Genomic DNA, 16,561 nt, shown 5'->3' with positions numbered 1-16,561 from the left:
GACGTTTTTGCGAGTGAATTAATGAGCCATCTTTTTCATTTACTGTAAAGTAGGGCTACAGCGGAATTCCGGTCCTTTTGTTTGACATGAGGTGATGAGGGAAATATCAGCTTGGTGCGTTATAATAACAGTCCCTAACAAAGAATACACCGGAATTCTCGGGTTCGAGCTTGAGAGTTATGAACTAGAAAACCCATTTTCCAACCCGCAACATTAATGAAATGATGGTAAATAAAACACGGGGCTTGTGATCAATCGTGGGAAAATGAGCCGCGGTCATGCAGAAATACGAAAATATGTGTCACCTGAAAAACAGTTGATGAAAGCCGATCGTCAGCGCAAAAGTAGAAATGAATGTGAACAACCTCAGGACATGTGGAAGTTATGACACTCTTCTCCGAACAGCCCCGCTGGTGAAGCAATTCTGATTAGCCCATAACAAAAAGTGTCACTTTTCATTGAGCTCATCAGTAGTGCGTATCCTCGGCGACGCTGTGATTCCAAGCCCAGATACTGGACGCACCTGAACCATCAAGTCCCAACAGCTAGACGAGTTCACATTTGAGCACTATGAGTATCCTTTTTTTAGACTCGAATACCACTAGTTTTCGCATGATGAAACAAGAGAGGAACGTTTTCGGAAATACACTTTTAAGCTGCATTGCAAAATTGCAGATCGATTTCGCCTTAAATGGAGGAAACTGAAGGCGTAAACTACAACGACACCGTACAGATCTTCCTAATGTGGAGATTCATCGATGGGATGGAACATTTTCCTTCGAATTTCGGTGCTTTTTCGTCAGAGTATTAGCACACCTGTAAAACGCCACAGGCATTACAAAAGATTTTGACTTGAATTTTCACCAGTGCATAGAGTTTCACATCCGTCGTTATAAGACAAGTTTTGATGGCCAAATGAATAGACAACAAGAAGGAAAGACGGTCAGATGACTGCAGCTGCCAATGAGAAAACTGAAGCTTAGAGGAATGATTCGGTCACTAGAATTCTATATTGTTTGCTCCGCTTATTTTGTCACATTTAGCAAGTGAAGTAACGGCATTCGTGGTGGATAGCGAACAAGCGAACGAAGTACCAAGCTTGGTGTTGGGTGATGTAGTGTAAACTTATGTGCTTGAAATGCCCTTTCACTCATAATTTCAGGGCGACAGTGGAGCTGGATTCGTGAGAAACTACTCACACAAACCATCTGTGTTTGGTACGCTCAGTATGGTTTGTCTTGACAACGGTACATGCATTCCCTCAATTCTGGTCCGCGTGACGCCAAAACGTGGTTGGATTTGGAATAAAATGTCAACCATTCCGTGATGTTCACTGTTCTAATGAGGTGATTAAATAAACTGATGCATACTCACTACTGTTTCTCTATTTTTCGGGACATGAGAATAAACACAAGTCGAGTGAACGAGAACTGAGAGTACACACTCATCTGCAAACTAATTTGGTTCTTTCCAGAGACTCACCTGGAACCCAGCTGAATCTCTCGTTTATGACGTTCTCAGGCAACTGAATGTGCTGCACCAGGACGCCTCATGTTTCAGTCGCTAGAATATTTGAGCATGAAAACCTACTTAGTGTCTCAGCGTACGAACACAATACTGTTTTTCGAACGGACAAACACTCAATTTCGTCAAATTATCCAAAATTCAGTGGAATATTTCATGGAACAGCCGAAATGGACGGTGACCGAATGAGCTGCAATAATTTTCGAGAAATACACTCATTTGCAAGTCCATTTGGTTTTCATGGGAGACACAGTTGATTTGCAAATGAGTGTATTTTTCGGAAACAGTGCAATTTGGGTTCAAGTAGATCATAAAGTTGACGGAAACTCAGGGAATGCGCTGCGCCTACCTGGTGAGCCCCAAGTGGAAGGGCGAAACCGGTCGTGGGCTGTCGAATAGTTTCCAGTAACCTTGTGAGTAGTTTCCTTTATGAAGAGAGGAACGTCTTGATAACAATTGAGTAATCCGGTTAAACAAAACTGGCGGCATTCACCCTGTTTCTTTCTACAGCATAACTACCGGTGGTGTTGTGACATCAAGGCACTACATATTTTTTTCAAAGGTATACTTTTGGTTTGAAAGGTCACGCTGCCAATTTGCTGGACTTGGACTGGTTCATCTGCTCTTAAAGCGGCAACAGTGAGACTTCATTAAACTTGAGAGGTATTGTATTATTATAGGTAAAATAACGATAAAAAAAGCGAATCACAACTTCGAGTGATGTACCTGTGGACCGGGTGCTGTCCAGTTGCAGATCCACCTTGGACGAGAGACCCCGTGTCTCTGAGTCAGTCCTGGAATCATACACGATCCATCTGGAGTCCTGCAATACGCGCTCCGCGTTTTCCGAATTACCCAATGCGGCCTGCACAGCCTTGTAGTAGATTCGAATACGACAGGTCACATGCGAATTGGCGAACAGTGAGACGCGCGAGGCGTCACGCACTGGGAGCAGTCGCAGCTAATTTGATCGTAGCAGAGGGTGGGGAAAAAACAAACTCGTTGAAAATGCGGAAATCAAAGTTGTGCAGTTTTTCGTACGCGGATTAAAAATTGCCCCACAGATAGGGAATATAAAGAAGGGAAACAAAGGGTCGTAAGGTAACCCTAGTGGTTGAGCGGTATTACACTTTTAGAAGCGCTACCTCATTCGTCAGCTCAGCTTGGCCAAAGTCATCGCACTTTTCGCTGAATTCAGAAGGGTGAAGAGGATCCCTCCCGAGGAGGAGTTCACATCGGGTTTTGGTCAGTTCAGATGCGACAGGTTTACCAACTCCTGACGTGCAAAAGACTACTATAAACAACGGACGATGCTAAGGGGAAACTTCAATGACATAAATACGTCACATGTATCAAACAACGTACCGTGATACCTTCAGTTTGGAAATAATCGGCCCTTGCATCACCTTGTCCACGAAGCACTGAAATATCCGTGCCATTCCAGTCCCACGATTGGATAATGTGCGCCATTGCGTACGGACGCAGGTCGACCTCACAGTTGAACGTATGCTCTTCGCTGCTAAGGCATCGGGGGGCACAGTCGGCAGGTAACTTGAGGAACGTAGGGCGAGCTGGAAAGGGAGAGAAAGAGAGAAAATGAAAAAAATCAATCAATGAAACCCATTTTCAGACTGTGGTTGGAAATTGGAGACAATATGCTGAAGGTGGGAGATACAAATCTACCAGTTGGCCCGCACAGCGTTCCCCCGAAGAGTGCGTACCCCCAGAGCTGGCCGGAATCACATCCAGTTTAGGATCACAGTATGTTTTTGGCCACATTCTTACAATAATTACTCGAATGACCAACTCGTACGATGGAAAATGCATTACTGCGTTATGCTACCAACTTACCGTAAATAAAACTGGAACGACTGGGAGAAAAAAATAAAGCGTTTCCGCCATCAGTTGCTTTGTCGAACAAATTTGACGAAACTGACCTGTGTTAAATAAGACGGAACATCGAAAACAGGAAGCTCTCCGCTGCCCAATTCTATGCATTAGCCTAGTTCCTCGTTGTTTTATACGCGGCTTACCCCGCCCTGCCTAGTTCCTGGTTGTTTTGTACGCGGCTTATCCCGCCCTCAAGCACAAAGACCCAACAGAAACATGCATCTCAAAGCCGTTTTTCATTGATACGTTCCTGGAAAGTTGTGTTTACTACGAGGCCTAACCCTGAAGAGATATTCAATTTTTAAAGATGACCTCAGGAAGTGCTGATTAGAACGGTGCTTAGATGCCACTTCTAATAGTTCGGGTTCCAACCACGAGACATGTGGGTGAAGTGCTGTGCTTCAAAAAACAAAAGAATCTTGATCCCTGCATCTTGGAGCACCACTTCCGATTGTCGGTAGTTGAGCTCTGAACATCTTAGTCTTAAGAGCACTAATGTATGGTTCTAACAACGTTATTGACAACCAAATGGGACAGAAATCGCCCTGTTGGGGCGACAGAACCGATTCTGTTGACAGATAGCTAAGATACTGTCCGGTGAACAGATTCATGAGAACAACTGAGAAAAAAGGTGTGATAAGGAATAAACAGATTCAACCGAGTGCTTAGAACAAGGCAAGTGCAAAGATTATATCACGAATAGAACAACAAACAGGTCTATCCTTACTGAGAAAAAAGGTGTGATAAGGAATAAAGAGATCCAAACGAGTGCTTAGAACGAGGCAAGGGCAAAGATTATACCACAAATAGAACAACAAATAGGTCTATCCTCCCATCGTACGCCATGTCGACGACATTTTTACAACCGAGGCGATTGTGAAGACATTAGATTTGGCACACTCTGCACTCCAGAGCGTCGGGACTAGCAGCGGTTTTCCGATTCTCGATGCTACATTAGCCCAGCAACGAGAAGGGACGCTTTAGTGATGGATATACTGAAAATCAACCCGAGCTGATCAGCCTACTCAATTCCACAGCTTTGTGGACACCGAACACAAGAGAAGTCTTGTCAAGTGCTTGACAAATAGGGAGCATAAGACGCACTAAATGTAGAACTGAATTTGACGGGAAACAGATACTTGGAGACTCCCGTGATAAAATATTTCAGACAGCCATATACGACTCAAGACAGAAGTCTGTCAGTTCCGAAGCTGTTCATCTACCCTAGGCTACCATTCAGAAGTGATAACTGATGATTTCATTCAGAGTAATGCTCAAAGCCGCCCGATTAAGGATCCATTTCACTAGTGATTCGTTGCTACCAAAGACATCAAAAATAAAGTACCAGTCCACGGCGCTCCGATCGAAGAGTTGCAGAGCACTCACGCAGTGGAGCGAAATTCGTGACAAGCGCGATTGCAGTTCACCTGATCAATACAATCACCAAGTCAATCCGGCTGAGGCGTGGTGCATAGAGAGCTACCAGATCGCTCCAAAGTCGCTACATGGAACGCAATCTCAACAGCAGAGGCGATGGCCATCTGACTAAACGAACCAAGTTTGTCATCAGAAACGGCACCTGAAAGCACTGATCATGTCTTGGCCAACTAACCACGTTTCTTAGTTTACCCAGCCGGAATAACTTAACTACCTCCCTTTTACCGTTTATTTAGGCCTTCAAAGTGAGACTCGTGCCCTCAGAGAACACAAGACAGTCTTTTGTGAGTTTCGTTGGGTCACAATAAAAAATGACCACAAATCCAGTTTGTTTAAAAATTGAATACACAGAGCAAGTTAAGTGGGGACGGAGATGATCGGAAAATAAGAGTGGTCTTGATGGTGTTTCACATTGACTAGAAGAACACATTCGATGTCTCAAACAAAGCAAATGGCTGAATCCACGGAACAGATAGGAAGTAGACCCTACCCTATATACAGTAACTCTCCTCCCGTCAAAACAATGGAATTCCACACCAGCCACAACCGGTCATAGACCACAATTCTCCGTTATCTCTCTTGAGCGGACCTCTGTGATCCGGCCGGGAAAGTGATAGTGTGTGTGTGTCTACTTCCGAAGCTAACACCAAAAGCATGATAAAATGCAAATGAGGATAAATGAAACTAGGAAGAACAGGGAGTGGAACGGCCACACAGGCACGGCACCGTAGAAGCAGCTGGTCGATCCGTTAACCTACGTAATACATTGATCAGCGTGGATACCCTGGCGTAACCAAACTCATTTGCACCCTCAATCGTCACCGTATGAGTGGATCCGAACGGGCTCCCGGGAGTGAACACCAGGTTGCTAGCATGATATTGAATTCGTGGACCTTGAATATCCAGTGGATGGATTTTTGCATCCTTTAGGTACGGGAAATCGCTGATGAGCTTTCGATGTCCCTGCGGGGAGCCTGGAAAGAACACTTCTCCGTTGATGCGCAGTGTCTGTTGAAAAAAGAGAGAAACAAAAGTGAAATGCTGGGTAGGCAGTGATTGTGGGTGGTCCCATCCACACTGTACAACCTCCGTATGATAAGATAACCAGTGCCAGGTACTACCCAGTTGGGGCGCGAATTTACTGACTGGAAGGTCCGTGGTTCGAACCCGACCTCTGCCTCTCAACTTCCCGTGTCTGGGCTTGGGCAACCTGGAAGTATCCCAGCCCTCTTGCTTCCTCCGGGTGGCATGGCAGCTAGGGCGTTACAGCTGAACGATTATTTTTTTGCGAAATGACCCATGATTTCCACTCCAAATTGTTCCGCCGTGCTTTAGAGTACAAGTTATCCCAAAAAATACGCCGTCTTTCTCATTCAGCGACGAGTGTTTCCGAACAATGCGGCCATCCGAGAGTTTTACGTCAGAATGCTAAATTCAGGCGCATTCATCCTTGACAGAATAGACAACGATCAAAACGGCATAAGTACAGTTTTCCATCTTCTGTACTGTTTGGTGAAAATGTAACCCGATTCGGCCAGGAAACTAAATTTTGGATTTTGGAGTAGCCGTGGGTTAGTTTACTTCCGGTGTTGAAGACAGGACTATTACAGCGAATGTTGTCACAAAGAAAATACTATTCCTCAACGATAAGCCACTCAAACGGCGCATGGGAAACTATGAACCGAGGTCACTTTTGTCACATTCTGCACGTTTGATCAAACATGACTATCTGTTTGGACTAGTCGAACCAGAACAGAGGTCGTTACAGTAACAAAAGGATTCTGAAGAGGACCGATTTTAATCAACTGGGAAATGTTTGGGACCGATTGGGAAGTCATCGTTTCAGAGGGGTTTGGTAAACAATAAATCCACCGACTGTTTACCGAACCCCTCTGAAACGAGGACCGATTTTATTTAAGCAACAACTGCCAGTTTGGAGCCGCAGGCTTTTCAGTTAACTTAGAGATGACGTTGCAGAGTTTCAATGTTTGTGAAGTAATTTAGGAACGCCGTCAGCAACTTGAAAGGTAGTTTCCAAACTGCTGCCTCAAATTCTGTTACAATATTCCAGCTGAGATGCAGTGGCGTTAACGCGAAAGCACAGAGAGAGAGAGAGTGACTTCCGTAACTTTTATCAATTTTTATCGAACAAGAACTTTGTGCAGTCAGATGATACGATAAGACATAACTGTTCAGTTGTAACATCCTTTCGGTACATGCCTGCCACGCCACTCGATGGAAGCACGAGGGTTAAGATACCATCAGGTTGCTTGGTCCTAGGCAAGAGACTTCTAGATAAAGAGGTTGGGTTCAAACACCGACCCCTCTCAGCTGTAACACCATTCCGGTGCATAACTGTCACGCTACCCGAGGGAAGCACGAGGGCTGGGATACTGCCAGGTTGCCCAAGCCTAGACAGGGGAAGTCGAGAGGTATAGGTAGGGTTCGAACCAAGGACCTTCCGGTTAGTAAATCCGTGCTCTAATCAATTGAACCATCTCGCCCCCAAAATCCAACGCCGACCTCCGAGTCAACAAGTTCGTGCCTTAACCAGTGGGCCATCTTGGATCTAAACAAACTTCCGTGTGCTAGCAGAGGCACGTTTGCAATTACTCAACTGCTTGAAAATTGGCTTCCAAAGATGAAATGTCCCCACAACACACAGATGTGAATAGATGAGCAACTAAATCGACTCCAGTTAGGGTGGCCACACTGCCTCAAAAATGTCTTTCTACCTTGGTGGAGGATTGAACTTGAATCTTCCCCTCCACGTTCTCCTCATTTCCTATCGTGTCTTCCGACTCCACCCATTATGTATGCTATTTGGCCCCCCAATTCCCCTCTGATTTAACTTGCTGATCAAACTTTCCTTGCACACACCCTTATCGCATGTCAGCCTTCACCACCTTCCCTTATCCGACTCCATGTCACTTGGTTACCTTCATGTGATTTTGATCTTAGCTAACATTTCAACGTGTGATTTAATGATGCAACCAATCCAATAGTCCTGATCATGAGAAACGCTTCCAAATGATCACCACACAACTGAGTGCAGTAAAGAAAACACCCCGTACATTTCATCGCTAAAAACGTTCAGTCACGCACGTTGGTAGTTTCAAACACTACACGAACCTTTATCCGACAATCATCAGAGAAATGTACAGACGTTTTTCACGTTATTTGAGTGTAAATCAATAAGTTTTGCCTACATTTCCCAGGAAACATGTTCAACATTGCGTTCAAAATCATCTGAAAACAAGTGTAAGATCATTTTCTTTCTCCTAGACTCTAAAAACAAAGTTCCCCAAACGTATTGACCCTCGCAAGATGAAACACGCAGGTATTCGGTAATCAGTTCGACCGAATGTCCGGTAGCTTTGAAATTGAAAAGGGCTTCCCATTTGCAACTGGTCTTCAAATGGATGCGGGACTTGTACAAGTTGGAATTCAGATTGTGCCCCGAAGCTTCGGATTCAGGTGATTCAGGGAACCTTAGGTCGAAGCCAATACTCAACTGTCAACAGCGATCGTTCACCTGTAATCCCTTTTAGGTATCCAGCTGCCATGGCATCTGAAGGAGACCCAAAGGCTGAGATGACGCCAGGTTACCGACGCCTAGACAGGAGTAGTCGAGATGCTGAGGTTGAGTTCAAACCACGAGACTTTCGGTCAGTAGACTGGCGCCTTAACCAATGAACCATCTCAAGGTCGAATGTGACAGCTCTCCATTTTTTCCATCCCTATTAGGACAAAAATTGACTTGCTTTTTCGTAATCATAAGAAAAATGGGGTTCTATGTCTGTTTTTCGAGAAAAAGTTTGGTGACAATCGGTAGATTTATTGCTGGGCAACGTTTCGCTTTTGACATAAAAGCTTCGTCAGGTCAAGTGACTAGAGGTTGGTCGAGATTTAAGGCGGAAGGAGAACCAATCAGCTAAGTCAACCTAATTCTCTGTTGGGTGTCGGCCGAGGGATTTTAGTGTGTTAGAGTGGTTGAACAAGCGTTGGGTCGGTGGGGAAACCTACATGTGCTTGGGTCCAGCCTAGGGTCTAGTTCTTCTGATTCGGTTCATTCGATGGTTCCTCTTGAACTACACCGTCACGTGTCAACTCGGCTTATCTAAGACCGCTTTCCATACGCTCGCTAGCTCCACACCCTCGATTCTATTCACGCTGTGATGCTTAGTAATTTCCACCGCCACGGCTATCAGCCGTTGTGGTGTGAATCGCAGTCCCCGTCTTAAAACTTCCACATGCTCCAGATCTATTCCGTCCCGTGTCTAAGGCATGTACCGCCATCACTGAGTCTTTGACCAGCGTTTGTTAATCCTTCTTTTATGCTCACCAATTCTGTTGTGCAATTCCCTGGCAGTGTGTCAAAAGCGAAACGTTGCCCAGCAATAAATCTATCGATTGTCACCAAACTTCTTCGAAAACTACCCAATCGGTTCCAAGTGTTTTTCACGGGGTTCTATGTCCTTTTTTGAAAGTAATCCTTACAGGACAGTAGAGGTGGGCAGCTGAACAGACACCGATTCATCAACCTATATCTTGAAGGTTGGGCACTTTCGGAAGCAGGTCACTCACCGTTGTGCTGTAACTTGCGATCTCAGTGTGATACATTGCTTCGCGCCCCTCCATAACCAAAAGCAAAGCAGGAGGGTCTTGAATCACCTCCGGCGGACCGACCACAGTAACTTCAAATTGAAACCGGATTGCAGGATGCCTGCCAGACACGTGCAATTCATACAAACCTGGAAAGAGATGGACAGAAAGTGGAATTTGTTGTAACCAGTCAGACAGACAAGTAGGCTGCGAAAACCTAACAGTAATCTGGTCGCAGTGTCTGGAGCACGTGCGTCCGAACTAGCAACCAGAAAAACGTTGTTTACAAATAGGCGGACAGAAACGAGAGGTTTCAAGATGAGTCATCTAGACGTTCCTGTGTGAACAACTCCACCCAACGAAGGCTATCCCGCCACAGCGTCACGATCGATGCGTACACATTGGATATGAACAACGTTCCGTTCGACGGTTGTTTACGTCACGTAACTCGGCTGACCAACAACCTACCTGAGTGATTCCGTTGGATGAGTTCTGGGAAAGTGAGGGCGAAAGCGGTTGGTTCTGGGAAACCGAACGGGATACGTCCACCATCCTTTGTCCATTCAGTCTTGGTGAACGAACGGCTTCCTCGATAGACGGCCACAAGCTGTGTACCAGATCCCTGGAGAAAATAAGAGAAAACATGCATGCGCATGCGCTATTAGAACAGTTCCGAACAGAGAAAAATGGGTCACGGGTATACGGTTTACCGATTCTCACAGATGCATTCAGTCTACCATCATTGATCACTGGTGTTTCGCTACCAATGGCAACATGTTCAATGAAAGCCCAGTAGAGGAAAGTGAGGGTAAGAAAAGTGAAGCTGCCCAATCGCTCAGCTGTAATACGCTTTCGGTACGTAGCTGCCACGTCCCCCGCCGAAGGGAGCATGAGAGTACCCACGCCTAAACAGGAACAGTCAAGATACTAGAATTGGGTTCGAACCACAGAATTTTCGGTCAGTAAGTTCGAGTCCTAAACAATGAGGCGTGTAGAGCTCTTGGGCCATCGAAAACAACACCCCGTTATGCACAGATGGCTTGCAAAATAGAAACCGAACTCGGTAACTTTAGTCAGCCTTACACAAGAGCTCTAGAGTTTGACTTGAATGATGTGGTTCAGCGTCTGCCACCCTATCCCCGGAAATTGGAGGCACCCATGAATCAAGCAGTCTGGATGGTTGACTATCTTTCCAGTTGGCCAGGCTCCCTGTAACGACGGAAAGGAAACAAGGATGGCTATTCACCTTCGGGACTGCCTATTTATCCTCTGGGGTCATGGTAGTTCTAAACGCTCGGTTAGTTGCTCTTAGCTGGAGCACCAAGTAATCGAATTCCATTAGCTATGATCCGTGTAAAATAGACACACTAGTTCAAACTGCCCGTTTCGATCACCAAAAAAACGGGAGTGTGGGATACACAGCGAAGCCTTGGAAGCGATGACATGTTCAGTTTGTTTAGAAATAGCGTAGCGACGTATTGAAGGGGATAGGCACCAAAATGGAAGACCTAAATTATTCCAAAGTTACAGTTTTGAAAACGGATAACATAAAAGTGGTCAAGATAAAGAGTATGCAAAAACCAAAAACAAAAATGAGCCAAAGAAGCAGAAAAGGCATTACAAACGCAGCAGGATGGCTAAGTTGTCCACCTATGGTGGATTTGTACGCATAGCACTGATTTAAGACAGATCATCATCATCAAAGACAGCAACATCAATGTTGGGACTGATGCTTCACTGCCGTACAACCATAAGGTTCGTGTAGTTGTATATATATATATATATAATAGTATTAAAAGNCCATCCTGAAGGAGGTGCGGAAAACAACACTCATCTGGGCAGGTGGTGTTTCGGCATGCGTAGCGCATGACTGAGCCACCGTGGTCGGTGGATGTTCTTTTAGCTGAAGCAAAAACAAATACCCGTTTTCTAATCAACTCGTTACTAACACGCTGACTCCATCCAAAACCAGCCACGCTTCCGAGGCATCGGTGGTCGAAAACCTGAAGAAGCCCCACATCATCTGTCCACAGAGGCCATGTCTCGCATCCATACAACAATACAGGCCTTACTGTGGCCTGGTACACACGACCGTTAGAATCCAGATTCATTGTAGAGAAAGCGAGAAGGAGGCTTGCAAAAGGGCAACTGCCAAACAGAATTAACCAGAAGTATCACGGGAAACAATGCACCACAGATATGAGCAGTGTAATAAAGCACCGTGGTTTCAGACGCAGTTATCCGCAAAACAACGACAGGCATCAACTTCGTACACCGAACGTCGATGAAGAGCAAGAAATATAGGATATGACGATAAGACGCACTCTGCAAACGCAACAGCGACTCTCACTACACAAATACCGAGGGCGAAACTTCGGTGTTGGCGACCATGACAGTGAGTTCTCTGAGGCCGATAAAATCTTCATTTCGACAAGAAGGTGCAACTACCGTTGATTGGACGAAATACGCTGATTTGCCAATCGCATTGGGGTTACTGAGAGACTCAAATGAGTGCCTCATTAACGGTATTCTTTAACTGAATAAACTGCATAAAGTGCGTATTATTTTTCAATTGGTGCGACAATGTAGTATATTGTTCTAAAAAAAACCACTCCTATTAAGGTTGGCAGAAATTCTCTGACACTACATTTCTTGGGGACAATCGGAGAGGCCGGTCAACACTAGGATCTAAGTAAATACCAAACTGTATGCAACTATTGTACTACACTTATTTCCAAATTAGGTTAGTGTTGAAGAGATGCTCGGGGACTACGCCTACCTGATAAGCCCCGAGGAGGGCGAAACCGGTGATGGGCCGAGGGGTAGTTTTCGGGAAAACACGAATAGTGTGTTCTGCTAAGAAACCTCCCTGAAGCGTTAACACAACAGTTTATTCATTCTGTTGTAAATCTATAAGATAGTACAGAATTAGTCACGGCAGCCGAAAATTCGGGACCGTGAGTGAAATTATCCCACAAAGATAGCCATACGCTGCCACTAAAAAACGGAAGGTCAAAAAACTGGACAGCAAAAATACCAGAAGCATATAACTAGAATTTGGGAAGTTGCAAACACACAACTGACGAAGTTGACGGTCAAAAAAATCTGTCTGGACTATCGAAGCCAACAGAAGTCCGTAAAAACTCTCTGACCAGGTAGTTTAACGATGTCAACCGTTTGACATCAGTGCCGGAGTTTCCGTTCCCATGTTCTCCCTCGGATGAAGTCACACTAAGGAAAAAGCCAACTACCGTTTAAACTATCTCCGTGAGCAGCAAAATCCTTGTGTGGGGCGTGCTGTACTACCGAATCACTGGAACACAAATGACAGACCACTGGATTTCAACGATATATGAGACTCTGTTCGCGCAACCCACGAAGTTCCTCAATCGAAAAGGAGGGACAGATCTGAACTTACTGGGCCTTGTCGTACAGTGATCTTTTGAAACATGGGAGACAATGGACGAAAACTGGAATCCGTGTACGGTACGTTCGGGTCATACATCAGGGGACCGGGATTGGATTCGGTTCCACCGAAGAAAACGGAAAAGATGACTGCCGACCGGATGTGGCTACGGCAAAGTAGACCCATGTATTTCCAGGCTGCAGCCGTACGTCCAAGAAGGATTAACGTTCCTAAAAGGGTACAGAGACAGAACAAGAGGAAGGGAAATGTTGACTGGAGGTAGATAAGCGAGCTGAAAAGTTGAGGGAAGTCCGAAAAACGCCTCGACAAGATCTGGGTATCATCTCGTGGTACAAGTTCCAGGCTGAGTTTTAAATTGCCGAGAAGGGAGAAATTCAGTTAAAAGTACAGAGATTGGGCCGAAATCCAAAAATGGTTCTCAGGACTTCTCATTCGAGTCCCAGATCACACCTCACAATCCTGGAATGTCGTACTCAAATGCATTCTACTAAGCGTCGAGTGAATTACCCAAGCGGGAAAATCCAAGGTTCCAGGGGTGAATGGAGACTTCGGATATGAAGACAAGCTGACATTCGTCATTGGTAATTTTGTGACATTTCCTTTTGGTTTTTGTTGTTCACTGTCTATTTAGACTTCTCTGCTGTTCACGATGGTTGGCATGTGTGTCAGAACTGCAAGATGCGTTTCACCCCAGTCTTGGAGCGGACCAGTGAAATTTTAGAACACGAAGATGGGGAATTTGTTGCAAAAACAATTTTATCTTGTGCGTGTGTGTGACAACAGTCTTGTTTGTGTTTCGGCGGCACCAGTTCAAGGGAGTTCATAAGCTTAAGATGCATGAGATCGAATAAGTGCATGGGGACGCGAAATTAACCAGTCGAATAGCCTGAAAGTGCAACAATACTCTGTTGCCAATTCAGAGTTTGTCCAGTAAAAGCCGAGAAGCACCGCAGAGCTCTTTCATTCTTACTGAGAATCACCAGTGCCCACGGTTTCTCAGCATTGACTGCCTTCACTTATTGGACGAAATTTCAGTTGAAACTGCCCGAATTTCCTTCCGACAGCAACGAGTCTCTGTTGGTTACCGCGACAGTATCTTAGGCATAAGCGCGCCAACAACCCATCGATAAGAGGGACGCCCGACAAACTACGAAGTGAATAGTTGAATAGACGTCACATTTTCTGTGGAACATTCGGGCCTGTCCCGAAATGAGGCGAGAATGTGTAGGCGGACAGCATGCCGCGTGGCAGCCATAATGTATCATTTGGTTCACTCGACCAATGGTCTGTACCTCGAGGCTTCAGCCATATTTCATTTCACGGCTGATCGAGTGAACTACAGTGTGTATGTGAATGGGTACAGCTTATTTATTTTATCAACGTACGTCTCTTCGATGAGTGTTTTGTTCCCCGTAGAATTGCTAAGGTGGGAATTTTAGGCCCGTTTGTCTCGAAGATCCAAATGATGAACTACAGAATGGGTAGAGAATTCGGAGTTGAGCCTCCAATAACCTGGAAGTTTGGAAAGCGACAACAGTACTGTTTCCGACAGTCTTGTAAGCCGCAAATTAGCTAGAGTATCACCATCATTGTGGACTATAATGGCGGATCAGTAGTTCCAACTAATTACATTTCCATTGTATTTTGATGAGCGTGACGAGATTCCCGAACCCCATCGCAATTGTTTTGTTGGAATACCTACGTCTTACGAATGAGATACGGACTGAAAAGAAACATATTTTTGGCTGGAAATGTCTTGTGTTCCGCATTCTATGGAAATGGCGATGAAAAACTTTCACAAATTTCTCGTCAGCTGATATCGTAGGGGCGAGATGGCTCAAGTGGATAGAGCGCGAATTTACTGACCGGAAGGTTCGTGGTTCGAACCCGACCTCCGCTTCTCTACTTCCATTGTCTAGGCTTGGGTAACCTGGCAGTATACTAGCCCTCTTGCAACCTTCTGGTGGCATGGCAGTTAGGCAACGAAAGGGTGCTATAGCTGAACGATATCGTAGTAAAGATGAGTAAAATCAGTCTGTTCTTACGAAGAGCAGTCAAGATAATTGGGTCGGCCTCAAACCACGGACCTTCCGCTCAGTAGGTTCGCGCCTTAACAATTGGGCTACTTCGACCTACGTCAGTGAAGTAGTGATCGTAACTCAGTTTGTCTTCTTACGCTGCTTGTGAGTTATCTTATTATTAAGGGAATCATTGGTTAGGCGTCATCAAAACATAAAATGGGGACCGGTTCTTTACGATACAACGAAAATCGTCCAAAAATCGCTCAGCTATAGTACCCTTTCGGTGCTTAACTGCCATGCCACCCAAGGAGGCACGGAGGGCTGGCATACTGTCGGGTTGCCCAAGCCTAGACAGGGGACGTCGAGAGGCAGAGGTCGGATTCGAACCACAGACCTTCCGGTCAGTAAATTCGCACTCTAACCACTGAGCAACCTCGCCCCTGTGCGACGCGGAATAGGCTAACATTCACGTCATCAGAGTAACGAAAAAACTAAAAGCACCCAAGGAGAGACGCATCAATTGATAAGAAATCGGTGCCCGACAGAGAATACTATCTGAACTTATTTACGAGACATTAAACTATACTGAGAGGTATAATACAGATAGTTTCAACATCGATTCTTCCTGACAATACCATGGTGAAAGAACCATAGCGCCCCCCTCAATGACCACTGTACCCTGACCACTAAAAGTGGGCTTACACTGAGTTTATTTTCAAGTGCAAAGGGTAGACGGTAACAAGTCTGGATGAGCTAAAACAAATTACTTCTGGACTTTAAGGTTTCGTTCTGGCCAGGCGATCGGTCTCAGTTACTCCAAAAAAGTCACCTCAAGTTCTCCTGAGAATACGAAACATGTGTGCTACTGTTGTTTTGCACATGGTATCGAAAGTGGACCCCTGATAAAAAGGCAACGGGTGCACTATGGATTAACATTCAGGTTATATCAAATAACGCCTATCTGAAGAGGTCCACCACGAAAATGTAACTCAAGCTTACTTAGTACAAATAGTATCTTTTCCCAATCGATACGAATTCCACCAGCGCAAGTAACCAAATGTCAGATTTCTCCAATGTTATCAGCCACTTAGTGCAACTGTATGAGAGTCTCCTCATACTTTTCGGTGCCGCCTCACTGAATGTCAGTCTGCACGGAGATGGAGACCGTTGTTCGTAGGACGTTTATGAATCGTCGGACATAATTTACTGGTCATCTGGACGAACAGCACCATGTATTCGATATGTGCTGATAGACAAACTTTACTCTCATCCAAACAATTAGCAACGTTCAAAACTGTCTGAACCTTACGTGGTTCGCCAAACTAACCCCCGGTTGGCTCCGTGTCTTCATTAGTATCTTTTTTTTAACGACGTATTCCATTAACTTAAGTTCTGTCACACCGTACCTCATTCATTCGCTTTAACTAGCTAATCATACGTGTGCGCCACGGGTACTTCTTGCGAGTGATGCGGGCCCTCAGATCATCTTTTGCCTACAACATGAATCCTAACTGTTTGGATGTCCGCACGGGATTTGAAAACCATTTAGCATCAGTTGGGTATCGTGAGAGCTTCCTCCCGTTCATCCCCGGTCACAGTGAGTTCCCCGGGTTCACAGTGGGTGCAGAACACAGCTGACTGCACACGCGGCTAGGAG

General features: G+C 45.3%; 2 protein-coding genes across 2 annotated transcripts in view; one reads left to right on the top strand and one right to left on the bottom strand.

Annotated features, from left to right (window-relative positions):
* Nucleotides 1–16,561, bottom strand: part of T265_04089 (hypothetical protein) — a gene marked incomplete at both ends in the record, with an annotated part of 56,798 nt that overhangs the window by 24,362 nt on the left and 15,875 nt on the right. Inside the window, 6 exons of the mRNA XM_009168735.1 lie at nt 2,251–2,485; nt 2,890–3,095; nt 5,610–5,859; nt 9,439–9,605; nt 9,925–10,078; nt 12,875–13,092. Coding sequence (XP_009166999.1) covers nt 2,251–2,485; nt 2,890–3,095; nt 5,610–5,859; nt 9,439–9,605; nt 9,925–10,078; nt 12,875–13,092 — 1,230 coding nt within the window. The remainder of the gene's footprint in view (nt 1–2,250; nt 2,486–2,889; nt 3,096–5,609; nt 5,860–9,438; nt 9,606–9,924; nt 10,079–12,874; nt 13,093–16,561) is intronic.
* T265_04090 (hypothetical protein) lies at nt 10,492–10,671 on the top strand (the record flags this gene model as incomplete). Its single annotated transcript, XM_009168736.1, has 1 exon — nt 10,492–10,671. The coding sequence occupies one exon, from the start codon at nt 10,492–10,494 to the stop codon at nt 10,669–10,671; it is 180 nt and encodes a 59-aa protein (XP_009167000.1).

The sequence above is a fragment of the Opisthorchis viverrini genome (assembly GCF_000715545.1).
Source record: "Opisthorchis viverrini unplaced genomic scaffold opera_v5_64, whole genome shotgun sequence".
NCBI lineage: Eukaryota > Metazoa > Platyhelminthes > Trematoda > Opisthorchiida > Opisthorchiidae > Opisthorchis > Opisthorchis viverrini.
Note: the sequence above shows the minus strand (reverse complement) of the source record. Positions and strands in the feature narration are given on the sequence as shown.